Consider the following 22,476-nt stretch of genomic DNA (forward strand, 5'->3'; position numbering starts at 1 on the left):
TTAGTTTTTTAAGTGTTCTCCACACTTATTTCCTGAGTCTTTTGCATCATTTTTCCTTTTGATCTTAGCCAGTCTTACTGGGTAAAATGAAATCTTGGTTTTAATTTGCGTTTCCTTGATTACTAACAATGTTGAACACATTTTGAAATGTTTCTTAGACATCTTTATTTCTTCCTTTAAGAACTCTCTGTTTAGATCTTTAGCCCATCTTTTAATTGGGTCATCTGGTTTCTCGATTCTTCTATCAGATGTGTCACTGGTGAAGATTTTTTCCCATTCTATGGGTTTTCTCTCCACTTTTGTTATTGTATCTTTTGCTGTACAGAAGCTTTTTAGTTTAATGAGGTCCCACTTGTTGATTGCTGACTTAATTCCTGAGCAACTTCTGTCAGATTTATAAAGTCCTTTCCTACACCTATGTCTTGTAAGTTACTGCCAATATTTTCTTCTAATAGTTTCAGGGTTTCCATTTTCACATTGAGGTCTTTGATCCATTTGGAGTTGACTTTCGTGCAAGGTGAAGGTAAGGATTTAGTTTCATTATTCCACAGGTGGAGATCCAGTTTTGCCAGCACCATTTGTTGAAGATGCTGTCTTTCCTCCATTGTATGTCCTTGACCTTTGTCAAATATCAGATGGCTGAAAGTGCATGTACTTGGGTTTGGGTCTTCAATGATGTTCCATTGATCTATGTGTCTATTTTTGTGTCAGTTCCATGCTGTTTTAATGACGATAGCTTTAGTATACTTTGAGATCTGGTATAGTAAACCCCCTCAGCATTGCTCTTTGTGCTCAGGGTTGCTTTGGCTATCCGGGCTCTTTTGTGATTCCATATGAATTTAAGGATGGCTTTTTCTAATTCTGTGAAGTATGTCATGGGGATTTTGGTTGGCATTGCATTTAATCTGTATGTTGCTTTTGGTAGGATGGTCATTTTCACAGTATTAATTCTTCCAATCCATGAGCCTGGGAGTCCTTCCATCTCCTGGTGTCTTCCTCAATCTCTTTAATGATTTAAAATTTTCATTGTAGAGATCTTTGATGTCTTTTGTCAGATTTATTCCAGGATATTTTTTTTCAGCATTTGTGAATGGGAGCATTTCCCTGTACTCTTTCTCCAATTGCTTGTTACTTGTATATAGAAAGGCTACTGATTTTTGTAGATTGATTTATAACCTGCAACTATACTGAAAGTGTTGATCAGTTCTAAGAGTTTTCTGGTGGAAATTTTGGGATATTTTAGGTATAGTATCATATCATCTGCAAAAAAGGATAGTTTGACCTCTTCTTTTCCAATTAGAACTCCTTTAATTTCCTTCTTCTGTCTTATTCTTCTAGCAAGAATTTCAAGCACTATGTTGTAAAGGAGTGGAGGTAGTGGACATCCTTGTCTGATTCCTGATTTTAATGGGAATGCTTCCAGTTTTTCTCCATTTAGAATGATGTTGGCTGTGGGTTTGTTGTATATAGCTTTAATTATGTTGAGGTATTATCTTCCCTCCAGTCCAATTCCCTCTAGGACTTTGAACATAAATGCATGCTGAATTTTGTCAAAAGCCTTTTCTGCATCTATTGAGATGATGATGTGGTTTTTGTCTTTATAAGTCCATTTATATGAGTAATGACATTTATTGACTTGCATATATTGAACCATCCCTGAATCTCTGGAATAAAGCCTCCTTGATCATGGTGAGTGATGTTTTTGATGTACATCTGTATGCGGTTTGCAAGTATTTTGAGAATTTTTGCATCCATGTTCATTAAGGATATGGGTCTATAGTTTTCTTTTTTGGTTGTGTCTTTACCTGCTTTTGGTATTAGTGTGATTAGCTTCATAGAAGGAATTTGGGAGTTCTCCCTCTGTTTCTATCATTTTCAATAATTTAAGTAGTATTGGTCGGAAGTCTTCTTTAAATGTCTGGTAGAATTCTGCTAATTTTTTTTAATGTAGGCACTTAGAGCTATAAGCTTCCCTCTTTGGAGTGCTTTTAAAGTGTCCCAGATGTTGTGTTGTGTTGTATTGTCCTTTTCATTGAATTCCAGGAATTCTTTTATTTCTTTCTTAATTTCTCCTTTGACCCACTCATTGTTTAGGAGTGCGTTGTTTAACTGCCATGAGTTCCTGTAGTGACTAGGGCTTTGTCCAGTGTAGATTTTGAGCTTTATTGCATTGTGGACTGATAAAATGCATGGAATTATTTCAATTTTTTTGCATTTGTTGAGGTTTGTTTTGTGGCCCAGTATGTGGTCAATTTTTGAAAAAGTTCCATGGGGTGCTGAGTAGAAAGTATATTCTTTGGTGTTTGGGTGGAATATTTGAAAGATGTCTGTTAGGTCCATTTGATGTATGGTATCATTTAATTCAGACATCTCTCTGTTTATTCTTTGTCCAGTTGACTGTCCATAATGGAGACAGTGGGGTATTCAAGTCCCCTACTATTACTGAGCTGGGGTTAATCTGTGTCTTAAAGTCCTGTAGTATTGTTTTTATGAATTTGGGTGCACCGGAGTTTGGTGAATATATGTTCATGATTGTAATATCTTCTTGATTCATTGTTCCTTTGATCAGAATGAAGTGGCCCTCTTTATGTCTTCTGATTAGTTTTACTTTGAAGTCTATTTTGTCAGATATTAACATTGCAACCCCTGCTTGTTTCTTAGTGCCATTTGCTTAGAATAGTCTTTTCCATCCTTTTATCTGAAGGAAGTGCCTGTCCTTGAAGGTGAGATAGGTTTCTTGCAGGCAGCAAAGAGTTGGATTTTGTTTCTTAATCCATTCATTTAGCCTGTGTGTTTTGACTGCGGAGTTTAGTCCATTGGTATTTAAGGTTATTATTGAAAGGTGTGTATTGGTTGCCATCATTTTCATTGCTGTTTGTGTTCTCTGTCTAATTTTGTGTTTCCTCAATTATACCTTTATTTATTTTCTTCATTTGCCCGTAGTGTGTAGGGTTTCTCTTTCCACTCTCTGTATTGCTTCAGGTAACTTTTGAAGGGCTGGTTTTGTGGACATGTGTTCTTTCAAGGCTATTTGTGTTACGGAAGATTTTTCTTTCCCCTTCAAGTATAATATATATTTTTTCTGGGTAAAGTATTCTGGTCTGGCATCTATTGTCATGTAGTACTGGAAATACCTTGGTCCAGGCTCTTCTGGCTTTCATAGTTTGCATTGATTAGTCAGCTGTAATTCTGATGGGCTTTCCCTTGTATGTGAGTGTGTTTTAAAGATTTTTTAAAAACTTCTCTTTGTTCTTCACATTTAGGGTTTTTACTATGATACATTGTGGGGTTTCTTTTCTGATCCTTTCTATTTGGAGTTCTATGTGCTTCCTGCCTTTATATGGGGATGTCTTTCCTTAATTTCAGGAAATTCTCTTCTACAATCCTGTTTAAGATCTGGTCAATACCATTAACCTGAAATTCTTCTCCTTCCTCTATGCTGATGATACATGAATTTGGTCTTTTCATGGTGTCCCACATCTCCTGCATAGTCCATTCCTGTGTTTTTAAAAAAATTTACATAATCTTAGCTTGAGTGGTCCAATTCTACAACTTTATCCTCCAGTGTTGATATTCTGTTTTCATTCATTCTAGCAGTGAGGCTTTCCCATGTTGTTTCAAGTTGGCTTATTGAGTTTTGCACTTCCTTCTTCATTTCTGCCTGAGTTTTCTTCAATGTTTCTCTTTCGTAAATTCATTCAAAAGTTTATCCCTATCTTTTTTGAGCTCTTTGCTTTGTTTGTTCATGTGTTCTTTAAATTCATTGAATTCCTTGATCATGTTTATGATTGTTCTTTTAAATTCAGTGTTCTGGGTTATCTGTAGTATGTTCTCCTTGTAGATCTCTTCTACAGGACTGGTGGAGTTTGGTGGGGACATAGTGTTTTGGATTTCCATTGTATTATTCTTTTGTTGTGATTTTGGCATGTGAATTTCTTTTGTTAATGATTCTGATATGAGAATTAAGTTGAAGTATGCTTCTGTTTGTATTAATGGTGTGCCTCGGTCCTTTCCTTATTGGTTATATAAAGCTGGCTGGTACAGGTTTCATGTTCTCTCAGGTTTTATTTTGGAGGGAACTGATGGCTTCAGATCAGCACCATGTGGAGGCAGGATCTAGGGGCTCTCAGGCAGTCCCCTGCATTCTCAGCCCCTATGCCAGAGGGAGGCCAGAACCAGCACTTTCTGGTGGTCTCTGGACTGAATGTTTCTAAGGCAGCATCTCCCAAGTCTCTTTAGAAGGCAATCATTCAAAGAAATGCTTATCTACAAAAGGGGTTCATGGGGCTGGGGAGATGGCTCAGAGGTTAAGAGCACTCACTGCTCTTGCTGAGGACCTAGATTCAGTTCCCAGTACCCACATAGTGGCTAATAACCATCCTTAACTCCAGATCAAGTATTCTGGCCTCTGTGGGCACTGCACACATAGGTACACATACATACATGCAGGTAAAACATTCATACACATAAAAAACAAAAAATTATTAAAAAGGGTTCACTTTAGCAACAGAATAGTCCTACAAAGAAATGTATCTCATATTGAAAAACTAAAGTCTGACATAAAAGAAGCCTATTTCCTTGCGTCTTGCCTAGCATTCCTCCATTATCTAAGCATGGAAGTCTTTTATTTCCTTGGTACAGTGATTCCTGTAAATGTTTTTCGTGAATGTTGCTTTAAAGTAGTGTTGGAGAGCCAGCAAGATGGCTCAGTAGGTAAAAGCACAAGCCAGCCTGACACCCAAATTTGATTCCCAGATCCCACAGCAGAAGGAGAATCAACTCCTGAAAGTTGGCCTCTGGCCTCCAAATGCCCACCATGGTATGTGTGTGCTGGTACTCACCTCTCTCTCTCTCTCTCTCTCTCTCTCTCTCTCTCTCTCTCTCTCCTCTCTCTCTCTCTCTCTCTCAAGAAAAATAGTTGGTATCAAATAAAGGTATTTGAACATCAAAGAACTACCAAAATTTTCTCCTACTCTTACGAAGGCATCTGTTCTTTCCTCTTTTTTAAATTTATTTTATGTGTATAAGTATATTGCCTGCATGTATGTAGGTGCACCCATGTTGTGCAGTTCTCACAGAGATCAGAAGAGGGTGTCAGATCTCCTGGAACTGTAGCTACGAATGGCTGTTAGTTGCCATGTGGGTACTGGGATTCTCATACCTTCTTCTGACCTCTGTGTACACTGCAGGACACGGATCCACTTACACACCTGCATGTAATATACTTATATATATAAAATAAAAATAATAAAATATTTTCTAAAAAGGGGTTGCATATAGCTTGTCTACTATTTGGTTGGGGATGATGGTTAACTCCTGATACCTGACTGCTGGGATTATCAGTTTGTATCATCATGTCTGATTTATGCAGCACTGGGGATCAAAATCCAAGGTCACATACATGCTAGACAAGCACTCTACAAACTCAGTTATATCCCCAGTTCCAAGGCATGTTTCTTTTGGGGGGTAGGGACAATGGTAATACTAACATCTATTTGAGGAAAGCAAGTGAGCATACAGTAACTGCAATTGCCAAATGTCAGGATCTACCATAACCAGGTTTTGGTTATAAGGACCTAAATAGACAATAAGCCAACTAATATTCTTAATTCTGTTGCTGCCTGACTGGCTTCCAATCAAAGTATTTCTTCAGGTTTTTTTTTTTTTTTTGGTCTTTTTGAGACAGGGTCTCCCATCGCCCCAGCTGTCCTGGAACTATGTAGACCAGGCTGGCCTTGAACTCACAGAGATCTGCCTGCCTCTGCCTCCCGAGTGCTGGGATTTAATGATAAATTTGGGATTACTGAACATTAGAAGACTATGTGCCTTTCCTGTCACTAAACAAATATTAAGCACCTGTTCCTAGTCACTGTGTGGGAGATGCAAAGCCAGAATGAAATGCTTCTACTGGCATCTGGAAGGTAACTTTGCATTTTTGTTATTGTTAGGTTAATGGAAGCTTTGAATTAATGTAGCATGCAATCTATGAAGGATATCAAGACTGGGATAATGGAGGACTTCATGTGACTTTAGTTTATCATTGGCATTAGTGACTTGTTAGGTAGCTAGTTAGATATTAGTAGGCTTGAAGATTATTGAGGATGGTTCCCTCACTCAATCAGCAGTTTGTAAAACCAGGAACTGAAACTTCAGGTCTTTGATTACTGATCTGAAGAAGAATGGGATCTAAGTATCTTTAACAATGGGTGGTTGGCATTCTGAATTGTCCCTAAAATTCTAAGATTACTATCTAGCCAAGGGCTTTCTGGTAAAGAATAAAGACATAATTTTGTCCCCTCCCCCTTAAGAGTTAATGCAAATGGGCCTGTCAGTTACGAGGACAGGAAAACACCTGTGGGAAAGCTGCCTATTTTGGCAACTTTACAAAATAGTGTGTATATATACATAAAACCTACCTCAACATGTATGTCAGTGTAATGGTCTCTCTGGCCATTGCCTACTCACTCTTCAGAGTGCTTCATGCTATTCTGTAACAAACTGTATTTCCTATATTATGCTCTGTGTGTCTTATCTGAATTCATTCAACAGAGACCCAAGGACCAGGGAACAAGATCAAGATCCAGGTAATAGTCTGAACTCAAGTGTTAAAGGATTCATTAATATATGTCTAATAGTCTCTTAAAATGTTTTGTATGTACCAAACCAAACATTTTCATGTTAAACAGGTTTATTTTAGCAGTTCACTTTTACATTATATGTATTCATTTTCTAATATACTGATATTTTGATCTATTTTGCATAGATGGCATATTGCTAACTCTTAAAGATTTGCTATTTGCTGCTGATTTGAAGAAGAGACAGTAAATAAAACACACTTGGAGGGAATATGGAGCAGCATTTAACTTCTCAGCACTTTACTTGGATCCAGACTTCAGTGTCAGGTTTTCTTCCTCTTCTTTCTCAAATCCTGAGCAGACAAGAGAGCTTCCCTTGGGATATCGAGCACAACACTTACGCAGTTCTTGGATGACAGCTTGACACTTAGATTCCATATAGTTGTTGGCTGAAAAACAGACAGGCAACCCTTAGTCATGATCTCATACAACAAAGAAGGCATAAGGAAGTTAGATTAGCATATTTCACTCCACCCTTTTTCATTTACTACCTAGAAGGAAGATATATATATATATAATATATAAATATATATACTCTACTGAATTCTTTATTTAGAAATTTGTTAATAGGTAAACTAGGAAGAAAAGTATGATTTATAAAGCAGTTGAAAGCTATTTTAATATATAATTTAAAGTCAGGTGACTTTGGCAGTTTTTGATAACTTGATGAATTAGAAAAATCATCATTTTCATACAATTTTTAAGCAAATTACAACTTAAGGGTCAAATTTAGTCTTTTTTTTTTTTGACAGGGTCTCCCTAGCTCCAGCCCACGTGGAACTCACTATGTAGACCAGGCTAGCCTCAATCTCACAGTGCTGGCCTCTGCCTTTCAAGTGCTGCGATTAAAGGCATGTACCACCATGCCTAGCATAATTTAGCCCTTTTAAAAATAAAACTGAGAGCTAAGAATGTTTGTTTGGTTTTGAAAGGTCATAAAACAAAGAAAAGCTGGTAAGATGACTGTGGGGTCTAGGACTGAACATGTTAAGACCAAGGCCTGGGAATTGTCTGGTTGTTGCAGGCCCCATCCACAGAGCAAAACTCAGAGGACAGTTTGGCCTCCCTACTCATTCCTGAGGCACTAGGGATACACCTGGAGAAACTTCTATAGGCTGATGGGAATATGTATTATGCTGCTGTTAGATGGCATATTCTGTAGATATTTGTTAGGTCCATTTATTTGATCTATGGTACAGTTAAACTCATAATTTATAGACATGAATGCCCATGTTAAAAAATCAGATCTTATATAAATACCTAAGGGTGCATCTCAAGGTCATAGAAAAATAAAAACAATTCAAGATCAAAATTGGTAGATGGAAAGGAAATAAAAATGAAGGGGGAAATTAATGAAATGGAGAATATAAAAATAAGAATTAATGAAACAAAGAGTTGACTTTGTGAAATGGCAAACAAAACTGACAAAGCTTTAGCCAAACTAATCAATTAATAAAATTAGGCCTGGCAGTGCAGGCCTTATAGTTTAATTTAGACTAAACTACTCAGGAGGTTGACGTAGGAGGGTCTTAAATGAAGTCCAAGGACTGCTGGGTGAGTTCAAAGTGACAAGATAACTTAGTGAGACCCTGCCTCAAAGTTTTAAAAAAGTAACAAGAAACCTGGAAATATAACTGTAATAGAGTACTTGCACAAGGCTCCAGATTCAATTTCCAGTATACCAATAATAATAATAAAAATTGAAGGCAAAAGTGATACTATAACAGAAACCAGTGAAATCATTAATGAATATTCTGAAAAAAAAATAGTATGTCCACAAAGTAGAAAGTCTAGGAAAAATGGACAAATTTCTGTACCCACGACTTACCAAAACTGAACCAAGAGGATATGAAAAAAATCTAAATAAATCAATAGCAAGCAATGTGATTGAAAATATAATAAAAAGTCTCCCAACAAAGAAGGGGACAGGACCTGAGAGATTTGTGGCAGTGGGGACTGAACTTAGGGCCTTACACTTGCTAGAACAATGCTCTACAACCAGTATTTTAAAGAACTAACACCAGTGCTCCTCAAACTATTCCATAAATTAGAAAGGGAAATAATTCTTCTAAACTCACTCTACAAAACCAATATCCTTGATGAACATACATGTACAAAACCCAAGTACTTGAAAACTTAATTGAACAATACGTTGAAAAAATCAAATACCATGATTAGGTTGGTTTCATTTCAGGGATGCAAGTATGGCTCAACATATAGAAATCAGTATATACAGTATACAAATAGAATCAAGGCAAATAACCACATGACAAAGAAAAGGCTTTCAATAAAAACCAACACCCTTTCATGATAAACTGGAGAAACTTAAGTATAGGATTGTATCTTTACAGAATAAATACTATCTATAACAGACCCATATAATACTGAATGGGGAAAAACTGAAAACATTTTCCCTATGAAAGAAATTCCATTTTAGGAAAAAATTTCCATTTTCTTTACCTTACTCAATATAGTACTTGAAATTTTAGCCAGAGAAATCAGGCAAAAGAAAGAAAGTGAATACAAACAGGAAAGTAGGAAGTCAAATCATTCCTGTTGGTAAATGTAATTCTATTAGAAAAAAGCCCAAGGTGCCACCAAAAGCTTTAGAACTGATAAATTCAACAAACTAACAAGCAGGATAAAAAAATCAAATAAAAATCAGTAGCTTTTTAATATACCAATAATAAACTTGTTAAGAAATAAATCAGGAAAACAATAGCCTCAAAAAATAATATACCTAACTTAGAAGGGAAAAGACCTTTCAATGAAAATTGTGAAACACTGAAGAAGAAATTGAAGACATTAGAATATAGAAAGGTCTCCCATGCTCACAGATCAGTAGAAAAGTGATAAAATGGCCAGCCATACTGGTCAAAGTGATCTATAGAGTCAATGCAATCACCGCCAAAACATCAATGATGTTCTTCACAAAACTGGAAAAAAAATTCTAAAATTCATATAGAAGAGCAAATGATCCTGAGTAGCCAAAGCAATCCTGAGCAAAAAGAGCAATGTTGGAAGTTGCATCACACCTAATTATAAGTTATACCCCAGAGCCATAGTAACAAAAACAGCATGGCACTAGAGCAAAAACAGACATATAGATCAATGGACTAGAATAGAGGATCCAGGTGTAAACCTACACAGCTACAGCCACATGATTTTTGGCAAAGATGCCCCAAACTGTACATTAGAGAAAAGACAGCCTCTTCAAAACGTGGTGTTGGGAAAACTGGGTATTCACATGTAGTAGAATGAAATTGGGTTCATTTCTCACCCTTCAGAAAAATCAATTCAAAATGGATAAAATACTTTACTATAAGACCTCAAATTCTGGGCTGGAGAGATGGCTGAGGTTAAGAGCACTGATAGCTCTTGCAGAGGACCTGGGTTCGATTCCCAGCACCCACATGGCAGCTACGAACCGTCCTTAACTCCAGTTCCAGGGGAATCCAACGCCCTCTTCTGACCACCACGGCACTGCATGACATGGGTGCACTCACATACATGCAAGCAATACACTCATACACATAAAATAACAAAAATTTTAAAAAAATTTTAAAAAGACTTCAAATTCTGAAACTGCTCGAGGAAACTGTAGGAAAAACACAACATAGAGGAATAGGCAAGGACTTTCTGAAAAGGACTCAAATAGCTCAGGAAGTAATAGCAAGAACTGATAAATGATGGGGGTGGAGAGATGGCTCAGTGATTAAGAGTGCTTGTTGCTCTTAGAGAGAACCAGAGTTCAGTTCCCCACACCCACACTGGTGGCTCACAACTGCCTGTAACTCCAGTTCCAGGGGATCCAATGCCCTCTTCTGGCTGGCCACCATGGGCACCTACACAACTACACACACACACACACACACACACACACACACACACACACACAATCTTTAAAAGAGAACTGAAAAAATGAGCAAAGAGACACGTCTACAAATGGCCAAAAATCTTTGCCAACTATATAGTTGACAGGTAATTAATATCTAGAACCTGTAAAGAAATCAAAAATAGTTCTTGCTCATTGTCTTTCTTGTTCTTTCTCTCCCCTCAGCCATCTTAAATTAAAAAAAAATTATGTGTACGAGTGTATTGCCTGCATGTATGTAAGTGCACCTGTGTTGTGTAATGCCCACGGGAGTCAGAAGAGGGCACTGGATCCCCTGGAACTGGAGTTACAGACAGTTGTCAGCCACCATGTAGGTGCTGGAATTGAACCCAGGTCCTCTGCAACAGTAGTCAGTGCTCTTAACTGTGGAGCCGTCTCTCCAGCTCTCTTTTTTTACTTTTGATTTTGACAGGGCTCACTAAGTTTTCCAGGGTAACACTGAATATTACTATGTACCCCAGATGGCCTTGAACTTGTGATCCTCCTGCCTTAGCTTCCTGAGTAACTAAGAACACATGCCTGTGCTACTAACCCTGTTTTTTTGTTGTTGTTTTGAGAGAGCCTTGCTATGAAGCCCAGGCTGGTATCAAATTTGTGATCCTCCTGCTTCAGCCTCCAGAGTTCTAGATTTACAGGTGTATGCAACCATGCCTGGCTGACCTGATAGTTTGCAAAAGTGCAAATGGTCAAAAAAAAATTCAACATTCTTAGCCATCAGGGAAATGTAAAATAAAAGAACAGATTTTTTTTTTTTTTTTAGACAGAGTCTCCATGTAGCCCAGGGTGGCCTTGAACTTTTTCTGTAGCTGACGCTGGCCTTGAACTCCTGATCTTCCTACCTCTATGTTCCAAGTGCTGAAATTAAAAATTCTATCTCACCCCAGTCCGAATGGCTATCAAGAAAATAAATACTGGTGAAAGTGCAGAGAGTGGGGAATAAAAAGTCTTATATACTGCTGGCTGGAAATATAAATTAGTCCAGCCAGTATAAAAATTAGTATGCAGTTTAGACTAACACACGATTTTGTTGTATCACTTGGGTTTATAATTGAAGGAAAATAAATCAGTATACAATACATGTATCTGCATACCCATGTTTAATGTGGCTCTATTCACAATAGCCAAGGTAGAATCAGCCTTGGTGTCCATCAATAGATGGATAGAGAGAGAGAGAGAGAGAGAGAGAGAGAGAGAGAGAGAGAGAGAGAGTGTGTGTGTGTGTGTGTGTTGATCAGGCATTAAAGAACATCATGTAATTTTCAAGAAAATTGATGGAGACTACTCAAAAAACAAATACACCATATTTTCCTCTCATATGTAGTATCTAGATTTTTTTTTAAGGATAGGAAAGTAGAAGTGGTGTTTGGAGAAAGTAAAGGAACCAGTGTATAAGGGTATGAGACAAGAGAAGACAATGAGGGGGCTTAGTTTGATTATAACACATGCATGAAAATGTCACAATGAAACCCATTATTTTATACAATATATAGTATATTAAAAAGTCAGTTATCCAATAGTTCTATTTTGTTTTGGTAGTTGTTTTGTTTTCTTTCAGTGCTAGGGATCAAAATGAGAACCTCATGAATACTGGGTAGTTTACTCCTCCACTGACCTAATTCCTAGCCCTTAAAGGACTAGTTTTAAAACATGTCTATGTTTTATTTACTTCTGTTTATTTTTTGAGATACGCTGTCACTTTGTCACCCAGGATGGTTTCAAGTGTATGATCCTCCTGCTTTTGTGTTCCAAGTGTTGGGATTACAAGTGTGCACTCCCAAGTGTGTTCTCTTTGTACATAAATGTACTGCTCAGGATGGAAACTAGGGCTTAGTATACGCTAGGCAAGTGCTCTATCCCCGAGCCACATCCCGATCTCTAAACCAGTCTTTTCATAAAAGGGCTTTGCTCACCTCAGTACTTCTCAACTCTGAGGGCATTAAAATCACCTGTTTAGCTTTCTAGAATGATTCCTGCCCAGACCCTATCTCACAAAGTCTTCTTTAAGTGTTCTAGACAAGTTTTTAAAGTTCTCCAGGTAATTCTAATGTATAACTGGGCTCAAGAACACCTAGCTTATATCATGTCATGTTTTGTGTGTGGTACTGAGGGTGGAACCCAAGGCTTTGCATATGCTAGGCAAGTGGTATACCACTGAGCTATGGCCTCCCATTCCCTATACCACATCACTTTTAGTATTCTATATATTTTATGACATAATGGAGAAAATATTCAGTTAGTTAATTATACAAATATTACAGTCAGGGTTAATTAAGGTTGCTGACAAAAGAATAATTGGTTCTTATAGTTAGTTCACAGGTAAAGTTTTGTTTTTAGTTCTATATACTACCTTGCAAACATTGCTGTATTTCACAGGCTTGTTTCTGGCATGGATCCTTTTGCGGCATATCCAGAAAACTAAAACAAGAAAAATGATTATAATTTTGCTTTTTTACTCACTCATAAAGACTTTAAAGCCCCTCTACATGTAACTTCCTTTTGAGGCAAGTAGCATATCCTTATAATTTCTAGAAAATAATTGTACTAAAATACTCTTCTCCTTGATAGGATGAATGAACTATATTTTTATATCTCCATTTCATTAAGTATGAAAGATATAAATAGCTGTACATGGGAAAAAACACCCAAATTCAATCTAGTCATCTTGACTATTGTAAACCAACGCTGGAGTGACACCACAGCTTAACAGCCCTGGCCCATTGTCTGGCTCTATGATTCACAGAAGAAATCCTTAGTAAATGATTACATTCTTTAAATATTTTTTTCTCCTCACTATTCATGTGAATAGGAATCATACGTACCTCAAAGAACTGATGGAAGGGCTAAAGGTGATAAAGTATATAAAGTTCACAGAATAGTGGCTGAAAAGCAGTAAGGACCCAGTACATGGTAGCTATCACACCCAAATATTTTTTGTTTGTTTTAAGACAGGCCTCATTATGTTTCTTAGGCTGGTGTCAAACTCCTGGGGTCAAGTGATCCTCCTGCCTCAGCCTCCCGAGTATCTGGGACTATAGACATGCACCACTGCTCTGGGCCCGAGACTTGTTGTAAAAAGTAAAACCTTACTTTAATGTATATAAACTGTCACGACTGCTTTAATTCAGGAAATTCTTTACAGGTAGCAGAAATGCTTTCCTAGGAATCAGCAATATTAGTTGCTGTTACCTCCTGAGAAGGTGCCAGTTCAAGTTAACATTATTTGTTTTGAAGCTCTTCTGGAAACCATCTTATTTAAAATATTTGTAACCAGAGAAAGAATTTAGGTGCACATGGATTTGCTAAGAAACTTCTAACAATTCAAAGACACAGTTTCAGAAAGAAGAAAGGCCTAGGAGCCTTTGTAGCTAATTTCATCAATACAAATAACCCTTTCCCCCCAGAACTCCTTAAGTTCTCAGTAGATCCAAATTAGGTCAGTACTGGGATGGGAAACACTAGAACAAAACCTCACATATTTACAGGATGGGAGAAAGAAAGGCAGGCGAATTTGCTGCAGGGAAAAATAAGCAACAAATACATGTTGATGCTGCTAGGAGCTGCTCTCTTCTCTCTAAATCAGTACCAAGTCCTTGGTGATGAGGGCCATCTGTTCTGTAGCATGTGCTGACTTTTGTGGGATTCATCAGATCCCAGTTCCATCCGATGATGTCCATTAAAGGTTTTATGGCAATTTCCAAAGGAGTCAATTTCAAATGACATATCCTGACTAAGTGCTTTTGTTGGCTTGATTTCTGCCCTGTATAACCCTTTCTGTAGTGTCACTGGCAGTATTCTTCAAGACCCTTCCTAAACATCTGTGTTCTTGACCAGTTTTCCAACCTACTCCCTCCCCCAAGGCCCAAAGGTGGGAGCACTGCAGTGGTGAATGAAGTGATTGCCATATAATGAACAGAACAGAGGAGCGTATCTTCCTAGAATTCCAGCACCTGAAAAAAAAATCATTAACATTACTACAACTGAATAGGGTCAAAACAAAGAGGAGGAAGGAAGGAAAAATAGAAATACATACCAGGTTAATCATCAGGCAAAAGCTTAAGCAGTAGTTCCTGTACTCCCCTGACCTGTCAGAAAAAGGAAAATTTATAGAGTACTCTGTTATACAGCCCCAGTAAAATGGAAAGTGATTAAGCAACATGTGTACCATTAAATGATGCTGAATCTGCCACAAGCGAGAGTTGTTATCCATGTAGCGCTCCTCTGGGTAGAGTTGCCACATGAGAGGTAGTTGGGAGGTAAGAAGGTGACTTGGCCTAGCTGCGTCACCTAAGGGAACCTGAACTTGCTGGACTCGTGCCTTTAGGAAACTTGTCTCCTGATAGGGATGATCAAAAATAAAACCGAAGACTTCAGAATATTAAGACTAGATAGAAACCAAATTACTTGTAAGCAAAATAAAGGAATATAGAAAATCAAGAGTTACCTCTTCGACAACAGCCACCCATGTGCGCTGATACTCGTCGCGGTAGATACCTTCTTGGTGAACCCAGAGATGATCGGGTGGAGCCCCCACATCCTCTCTTGCCATTCTGGGCTTTGGGTTCCAATTCTAGCCCTGCTTTTCTCCACCTAAGCCTGCAGCATCCGCGCACAGGACACAGGTGTGACTTTTGGGGTTTGGACGAACTCACCAGTGAGCAAGGTGATGTGGGAGTAGCAACCACCAACTAGAACCAAATCTCATACATATCTATTTGTACAACTTAAACATATCAAAGGACATCTGAAGCTTTCTGGAAATGACACTGAAGTGACACTCAGGCAGAGCCTTAAGTAATGCTAACTTTCTATGGCAAAGCACCCAAGAATTCTAGGTAAGTTCTGTGGGAAGGTGGGACAGGAACGTCAGGAGGCTGGGCACTGGTCTGTCTCTCTCTCTCTCTCTCTCTCTCTCTCTCTCTCTCTCTCTCTCTCTCTCATTTACAAAGCAGTATCTAATAAAATGGGTTAGCAACAGAAAATGTGCAAAAGTGTACCTAAGCACACATGATTTTGGCAGAAAGGTAGTGAAAGAGACACATGCATGCAATATTTCCCAGATAAAAGCCACTGTCAAGCAGTTTACATTTTTAAAAAGGTAACATTCTCAATGATATTTATGGCTTTCTAAATGGAAATAAAGTTTGTTACAAGGGCAAAGAATATATTTGTTGTTTTATTAAAATGTTATTTATATTAGCTAGGCTTATCTAGAGATTTCCATTTTAGGAAAAATATTTAGTGTGGTTTCATGGATTTCTAACAGCAAATCATAGTTACCCATCTAGAGCCTTGTTTCAATTAAGAAATGCTGCAGGTTATCACAGGAGCCTGTTTTTCCATAGAGGCATAGTTGTAAATTTTTATTGTCCAAATCAGAAGGCCCCAAAGGCCTCTCTGTCCTTTAAGAAATACTAAGAAAGTACAGTTTTCAGAGTTTTGGGTGGCAAGGCAACTCTCTTCATAACAGTTCTCTGCCCAGCCTTGGAGATCAGTAACTTCATATGCATTTTCATGAATGAATCTGTTGGACCCCACTCATAGCATCATGGTGCAGTTTCAGTGTCTGTATACCTTTAACAGAGCATACATATGTCATTGGGTATCTGTCCCAGAATAAAAAGACATCTCCCATTCCAATTAGGTGGCTATTATGTGGGAAAGGAAATAAAGCATAGTTGGGAGGTTAGAACTTTCAAAGTGAGACTGTCCAGAGCAAACCTAATGCCAATTATATGATGTAGAATGGGAAGAAGCCAGAAATAAAGAAGTAATCCAAGCCTTTCTTTTTTCAAGGATAACATCCTAAATCTTTTTTTTTTTCATCCATTGTTTCTATTCCTATCCCCTAGAGGGGAAAAAACTTTTATAGGCTTAATAAATTGTCTCAAAAATGGGTATGGTGGTGCATGCCTGTAATCCCAACAAGCCAGAGGCTGAGCAAGGTCCAGGCCAGCCTGGGTTATACAGTAAGTTGGAAGCCAACCTGGTATACATAGTGAGTTCTAGGCTAACTACATAAGGAGACCCTGTCTAAAACCCACAAAGACGGTCTCATTTTGTGAATAATCTTAAAGTATCATAGTTACTTCATTCATTTATTCCCTGAGTGATTTTGATTCAGACCCTCTCATACGTTCACCTTTTCACATGGATATGCTCTCTCTCCTTTCTCTCAATGACAACACTACCTCTTCTATACACTCAAAAGTTATGTTAGCTTTAATCTCTTCCTCTCATTCAGTTGCTACATCCTGTCACCAATTCCAGCAAATATCACTGCTACCAATGTATTCAAAACATTGCCTTCAAATACCAGGCTTGTTTCAAGCTCCGTATTCTTGCTGTTCCTTTCTACCTGCCTAAAATGCATGAGTCTCTAGCTATAGTTTTTGAAGTCTTTTTTCCATTTAGCAAATACAACTGTTTTGTCTCTCCTCTAGAACTTTAGGAAGATAAACAAATAAAGCATGTTAAAAACCTTGATTTTTGAGCCCCCAAATCACAATTTCAAAAGTAGAAACCAACTTTTAAGGGTCTCAAGACCATCTCAACTTCATAGATGGGTCCTAGCCACAACCGACATGTTGACATTGAAATTTATTTTGAATGAAAACAAAACTTTATTAGTCATACTGACACTGAAAGGAAATAATTCTAGTGGAAAAGAAGACAGATTGCAAGTGATGTTCTGAACTACTATGAGCCACTACAAAATATTCTCAGAAGAAAGGCAGTATAATGGGCTGCTGTGATCTGCAAAGGTTAACATGCAGGGCATTGGTAAGATGAACCAGGGAACAACCCTCAACACATTAGCCTGGATTTGTGTGTGCTATCATTTAGAACATGACAGCTCACTTCAGTGATAAGCCACCACATAACATGAAACCATCAATATCTTTGGTAGAGAAATGCAAAGGCTGAGCAAGATGCATTCAGATCAAAGCCTATAAAAATCACATTGTATAAATGGAACATAATTTTCATAAATGTGATTCTTAGAATACTTGCTACCAATATTATCCTTGGTCAAATAAGTTTGGGAATCTTAGAAATCATAAAAACCACATTAGCATAGTAAAAACTGCAACCAAGTTATACAGAAACTTTACATTGTTTAACATTTTCCAAAACTATCTGACTAAACATTTCTGGCACATGACACTTGTTCACAAAATTCAAGATTCCTCAAACTAAAACGGATCTCTTAAAACCTCAAGATAAATTTACATACAACATACTATACAATACGTGGAGTATATACCTGTGGAATTTAACTTAAGGAACATTACCACTTTCAAATAAAAATGTACCCCAAAATGTTTATATAATTTTACAACTATATCATCCACTGAGATTAGACTGCCTCCATTCCAGAAATTATATTTTGGCCTAGACAGATTATTTTTAGATACTTTGTAAATCAAGTTCTAAATGAATGACATAATATATAGAAAGGCTTCCTTAGGTTGTAATTTAAATAAGACCTTCATTTTCCTTTACAGAATGAATTGTTTTGGATCTTTTTTAAAAAAAATATGATTTGCTTTAATTTTGAGGTATTTGAATTTTTAAACCTCAATAAGTTGAATATGCTTATTTTAAGTTATTTAATAAACGTATTCAAGTGTCAAAAACATAGGCGCAGGAATCAGCTTGTGTAACTTATAAACTTTGTGCCCTCAGGCAAGTTAATCTCTTTCTACTTCAGTTTTCCTGAGATGTAAAATGATGAACATATTGATTGTAATAGTACTTAACACTTCTCATATGTTTTACATATGTCTATGTACATTGACCCATTTGATCTTCACAATATTCATAGGGCCCTACGGGGTGCATATTTGTATTACTTCCACTTTAAGGTGGGAAGGTGAAGAAATTCAGGCAGAGAAGTTAGATAACTCCTCCAAGATCACACAGCTAAATGTTTAGTAGAGTATTTAGCACATAGTAAGTTTGCTATAAATGTTAATCATTATTTGCCACTCCAATTAAATGTTTGGAGCTGTAAAAAGTAGTATGAACATTATAAAGTCAATGGAAGTCTAGAATATGAGATTGCCTAAAAACAACAAAGGTATTTTTGTTCTTGAAGGTAGCTAAAACAACTTGATAAATTCAAAATATCCCATGAGCAAACATCATAATGAGATGAGCAGTCCTTGCTGCCCCATCAGGGCAGGATATGCTAGCCATGAACAGTAACTGAAAGTAACATATGACATAAATTTGAAACTTGAAGAGAAAACGTAGATAGGTCCCTTGCAGTTTCTCCAACTTTTATCGTTATGAGACTTAATCATGAAAAGCTGTGCCAAGTGATTAATAAGCATTAGGTAAAAACAAATGTTGCTGGCATATTACACCACCACAGTGCCCTGGATTTGGAACAGTATTTGTGGGGAGACTTGGGTTGGAACTGACTTGGGAGAAAAGAGCAAAGCATCAACACCTCTTCAAGAAGCACCTTGAATAAATTCCCTTTCCAGTACTGCCATATCTGCCTGGCTTCATCAGAAGTACAGAAGGATTAAAAAAACCAAATTCAAGCAATCGCGAATAGGCTGCGAAGGCTGCATGGCATATATTTTCCATTCGATTAGAATCAGTGCTAAAACCCTCGTGTAATTTGTAAACTTGTAAATTGGAAGATCTGTACTCTTAAACTCTTGAGTCATTAGCATACCTTAAAATAAGATTACTTTTTACATGTAAGTTCACCATGTCTGATAACATGAAGGAGAACAGAGAAAATTTATATTCTAGTTAGCTGATTTGATACACTGACACTAATAAAAAGTGAAGTCCCTTAATTTCCTTCCTGTATTAAATCTAAAAGCCTTTGTAGAAAGTGCAGCACGCAAGCTGAGTGATACTTTTTGACACACAGTAAAACGCTGTTTCTGTAAAAGGTTACTCACATGAATACAATGTTTCTTGTACTAATTACTCCGCCTCCAGAACAGCTAGGCTAAAACTTCCAGGTCCCCCACCCCGGGCCACTCAAGCAGAGATCGCGACGTGAGCCCAGGACGAACCAAGGGGCATCCCGGGCCGAGGTCACTAGGACCGAAGTTAGGAGGCGCAGGCCAGCAACCGGAAGTGGTCCAGGCAGATTCAGAGGCTGCGACTTGGAAATAAAACAAAACAAAACCTTAACTGTCTTAGGACCGACTTTCAAAAGAGGCCAGCGTTCGCGGCGAGAGCGCCTTACTCAAAAGGCTGTCCCTGCCGCATGTAGGCCGCGCAGGGCTTTCCTCAGCGGGCGGGCAAAATGGGCGCCGGCACCCCGGCGCTACTCACCAGCCCACGTCTGCCCCAGCGGGAGAACACCGACTCCCGGCCGCCCCACCGCCCGCCAGCCTCGCGGACTTTGGCCGGCCACCACCCACCGTCCCACTGCCACGCCTGCCCCAAGCGACCCGGGCGTCTCCCAGGTGCTGCTAGGCGGGGCCCGCCCCCGGCCCGGCCCCGCCCCCGCCCCATGCCCAGGCTCCGCCCCCGTAGAATCCGCGCCGCTAGGCCAGGCCTGGGCGGAGCGCGGTGTGCCTGGCTAGGGAGGCTGCGCCTAAGCACCGGGTTGGCCAGGCTGCTGTGGGTCCCAGGCAGACGTGACTGGAGCTGACCAAGATGGCGGTGCAGGTGGTGCAAGCCGTGCAGGCGGTTCATCTTGAGTCTGACGCTTTCTTAGTTTGTCTCAACCACGCTCTGAGCACAGAGAAGGAAGAGGTGATGGGTCTGTGTATAGGGGAGGTGAGTAGGTTGGACTGCAATCCTGCTGAGCCGTCCCGAGTGGTCCCCGAGGCGCCTGGGAGGCCACCGGATCGCTACTTTAGATCCTTTCAGGTTTCCTAATAGCACTGTCGCGAGGGCCTTTTCCTCTGGCCCTCTGACCCTTGCTTATTTTCCTGCAAGCCCTCAGCGATCTGCATGAACTCCGTGGTGGTGGGGGTTTGCTGCTGAGGTTATCAGGCGAAGGGGCCAAGAGAGCAAGCCAGAACAGAAACACACTCTAGTATAATCAGTACTTTGAGAGATCAGTAAACAAGCTGCCCCTTGGTGGTAAGAACCTCTTATCTCCCCACTAGTCTTCCCTGTGGGAAGCAGAGGTCTTGCTAAAGTATTTCAAAGCGAAGCAAAGACCACAAGACAGAAGGGCTTCATGAACTACAAAGTTTGTGCTGTGGGTAAACGTTCCAGAGTAGGTGAGGAAAGTAGGCAAGAAAATACAATTCAGTTGTATATAGTCGAAATCAATTCTTCAGCCTTTCATGCTGGTGTGTTTGAACATATGACCTAATTTTCATATAAATCTGCATCCTATAATTAAATAAGTATGTCTAATGTTTTCTGCTCTTTCCCACTCTAGTTGAATGATGACACAAGGTAAGACTATATTTGTTTACTTATGATAATCTCTGCAAAGTGATTCTTAATGGAGAATTAGGACAGCTTTGGTAATAGTGTCTACATATTGTATCTTAAATTACCATTAAGGGCACAGAGCTCCCTCATCAATACAATCTGAGTTCTACCCCAATACTAAAGGTTCGTTTCAACTGTATGTCATAGCATGATTTTCATTTGAGATATTTATGCTTGCGTCTATGTGGGAAAATTTGGCTGAAGGAACCAACACTATAAGTGAACCTGTGAAAGTTCTTATACAGCTTTGTTGGAGCTCCAGTAGCCCAATTGGTTACTGCATGATACTTACAGAAACAGAATTTTGTTGACTGAAATAAAGGCAGCATGTTAATACACTTGACATTTGGTTCAATCACTTTCCATTTCCTTGCTTTATGTGTTTTACATTCTCTTTTCTATGAAATGTGAGTGACATGCCACTAACTTTCTTTGTGGTAGATAATATACACATGCTGAGAGGCTTTTCTCTTATTGATGCAATCCTCCATCCAAATTGTCGGTGGGTTTCTGACTTGCCCCTCTGGGAACCCTACGGTGATCCTAGAGATTCCCAGTAGCTTGAAAGATGGTGACACCTTTGGGTACCCTTTGTTTAAACTTCAAGGCATAACTCACTCTGCTTCTCAAGCCCTCCCCTCTTAATACCCAGAGTCTATTTTAGCACCTCTGGCCTGTTCCCCTTCCTTCATCTTTTGCTTCTGCTAAGGTTGTATTGCAAAACTGTTCATCCTATTATTTTTCTTTAATTCCTTTTTCTATTCCAAACCCCAGTTCTCCCCTTTTCGAATCTATCTCCAATAGGAGTGACTCCAAATTTACATACAGTGGAACTGAAATGCGCACCGTTGCTGAAAAGGTATGTATGCTGAAATTTTGCATGCTTTCTGTAGTCTGTTTCATCACCTTAGACAGAATATTAATCTGCTTTGTGATTGGGCAGAACATTCTAGTAAAATTAGAGGAAAAAGCAATCTCACTGGAACGAGACCTAGTTTTCTGATCTTTGTGGCAACTTAATCAGAAGGAATAACACCTATCAGCATACTCTGTTCCTCTCCTCCTTGCCGTCACTGCCTGTTTCCTAGCCTTTCTCCCACCTTCCTGGAGATTTTAGCATTTGCTTATTCTGATTATCTCTTTATCCAAGCCTCAGTAGTCTATTTAACAACCTCATACTTCTCCCAGGCAAACTATTCATGGTGTCATGATTCTTACACTACCCTGGCTTTTCTCCTGTGTGTGCACGTCCACCCCGATTTTTCTGCCATTCATTAGTCTAAGACCAGCTAGTTTTCCCTCTACTATATCAGAGCCCAATACTTCTGTAAAACACAATAAAATTATTTCTTATGCTTTCTCTGTGGTATTAGACAAAATTCCACTTATTACCCTTAAATACAAACTTCTTCATGATAATGCCTTTCTTCCTGTATTAGTCAAGGTTTTCTAGAAAAATAGAAACAATATTGAGCTCTCTCTCTCTCTCTCTCTCTCTCTCTCTCTCTCTCTCTCTTT

At 38.7% G+C, this 22,476-nt stretch overlaps 3 protein-coding genes across 8 annotated transcripts in view; 1 reads left to right on the forward strand and 2 right to left on the reverse strand.

The window, feature by feature from the left end:
* Positions 1-6,670: 6,670 nt before the first annotated feature.
* On the reverse strand, positions 6,671-19,657 carry Cmc4 (C-X9-C motif containing 4). Of its 4 annotated transcripts, none has more exons than XM_017800328.1 (3): positions 19,455-19,657; positions 12,878-12,945; positions 6,671-7,024 (listed from the first exon to the last, which is right to left on the reverse strand). In XM_017800328.1, exons 2-3 carry the CDS (start codon positions 12,933-12,935, stop codon positions 6,876-6,878), a joined length of 207 nt encoding a protein of 68 aa, XP_017655817.1. In that variant the 5' UTR covers positions 12,936-12,945; positions 19,455-19,657; the 3' UTR covers positions 6,671-6,875. The 4 variants fall into 4 exon arrangements, with proteins under 4 accessions (XP_017655817.1, XP_008840266.1, XP_029423630.1 ...); XM_008842044.3 differs by lacking the exon at positions 19,455-19,657 and adding an exon at positions 14,693-14,825; XM_029567770.1 differs by lacking the exon at positions 19,455-19,657 and adding an exon at positions 14,114-14,391.
* On the reverse strand, positions 14,114-19,663 carry Mtcp1 (mature T cell proliferation 1). The gene is made up of 5 exons (XM_008842041.3): positions 19,455-19,663; positions 14,972-15,123; positions 14,693-14,863; positions 14,561-14,612; positions 14,114-14,477 (listed from the first exon to the last, which is right to left on the reverse strand). The coding sequence occupies exons 2-4, from the start codon at positions 15,074-15,076 to the stop codon at positions 14,565-14,567; spliced, it is 324 nt and encodes a 107-aa protein (XP_008840263.1). The 5' UTR covers positions 15,077-15,123; positions 19,455-19,663; the 3' UTR covers positions 14,114-14,477; positions 14,561-14,564.
* Positions 19,664-20,075: 412 nt separating this feature from the next.
* Brcc3 (BRCA1/BRCA2-containing complex subunit 3) overlaps positions 20,076-22,476 on the forward strand; it is a 30,081-nt gene continuing 27,680 nt past the window's right edge. The window contains exons 1-3 of one of the 3 annotated variants that reach the window (XM_008842046.2): positions 20,076-20,286; positions 20,903-20,919; positions 21,733-21,817. In XM_008842046.2, coding sequence (XP_008840268.1) covers positions 20,164-20,286; positions 20,903-20,919; positions 21,733-21,817 — 225 coding nt within the window. In that variant the 5' untranslated portion in view covers positions 20,076-20,163. The remainder of the gene's footprint in view (positions 20,287-20,902; positions 20,920-21,732; positions 21,818-22,476) is intronic. The other 2 variants (XM_008842047.2, XM_029567768.1) reach the window with 2 other exon arrangements.

Source organism: Nannospalax galili, unplaced genomic scaffold, assembly GCF_000622305.1.
Source record: "Nannospalax galili isolate Female #2095 unplaced genomic scaffold, S.galili_v1.0 scaffold880, whole genome shotgun sequence".
In the NCBI taxonomy this organism is placed as follows: Eukaryota; Metazoa; Chordata; class Mammalia; order Rodentia; family Spalacidae; genus Nannospalax; species Nannospalax galili.

Coding starts and splice junctions, on each gene's coding strand:
- Cmc4 (XM_029567770.1), bottom strand. CDS start 14,250: ATGTCATTTGAAATTGACTCCTTTGGAAATTGCCATAAAACCTTTAAT. Junction 12,946..14,113: donor CCCTCATCACCAAGGACTTG/GTACTGATTTAG, acceptor TTCTTGTTTTAG/TTTTCTGGATATGCCGCAAA. Junction 7,025..12,877: donor AATACAGCAATGTTTGCAAG/GTAGTATATAGA, acceptor TCTGTTTTTCAG/CCAACAACTATATGGAATCT.
- Mtcp1 (XM_008842041.3), bottom strand. CDS start 15,076: ATGGCAAGAGAGGATGTGGGGGCTCCACCCGATCATCTCTGGGTTCAC. Junction 14,864..14,971: donor GGGTGGCTGTTGTCGAAGAG/GTAACTCTTGAT, acceptor CATCCCTATCAG/GAGACAAGTTTCCTAAAGGC. Junction 14,613..14,692: donor AGATTCAGCATCATTTAATG/GTACACATGTTG, acceptor TTTTTCTGACAG/GTCAGGGGAGTACAGGAACT.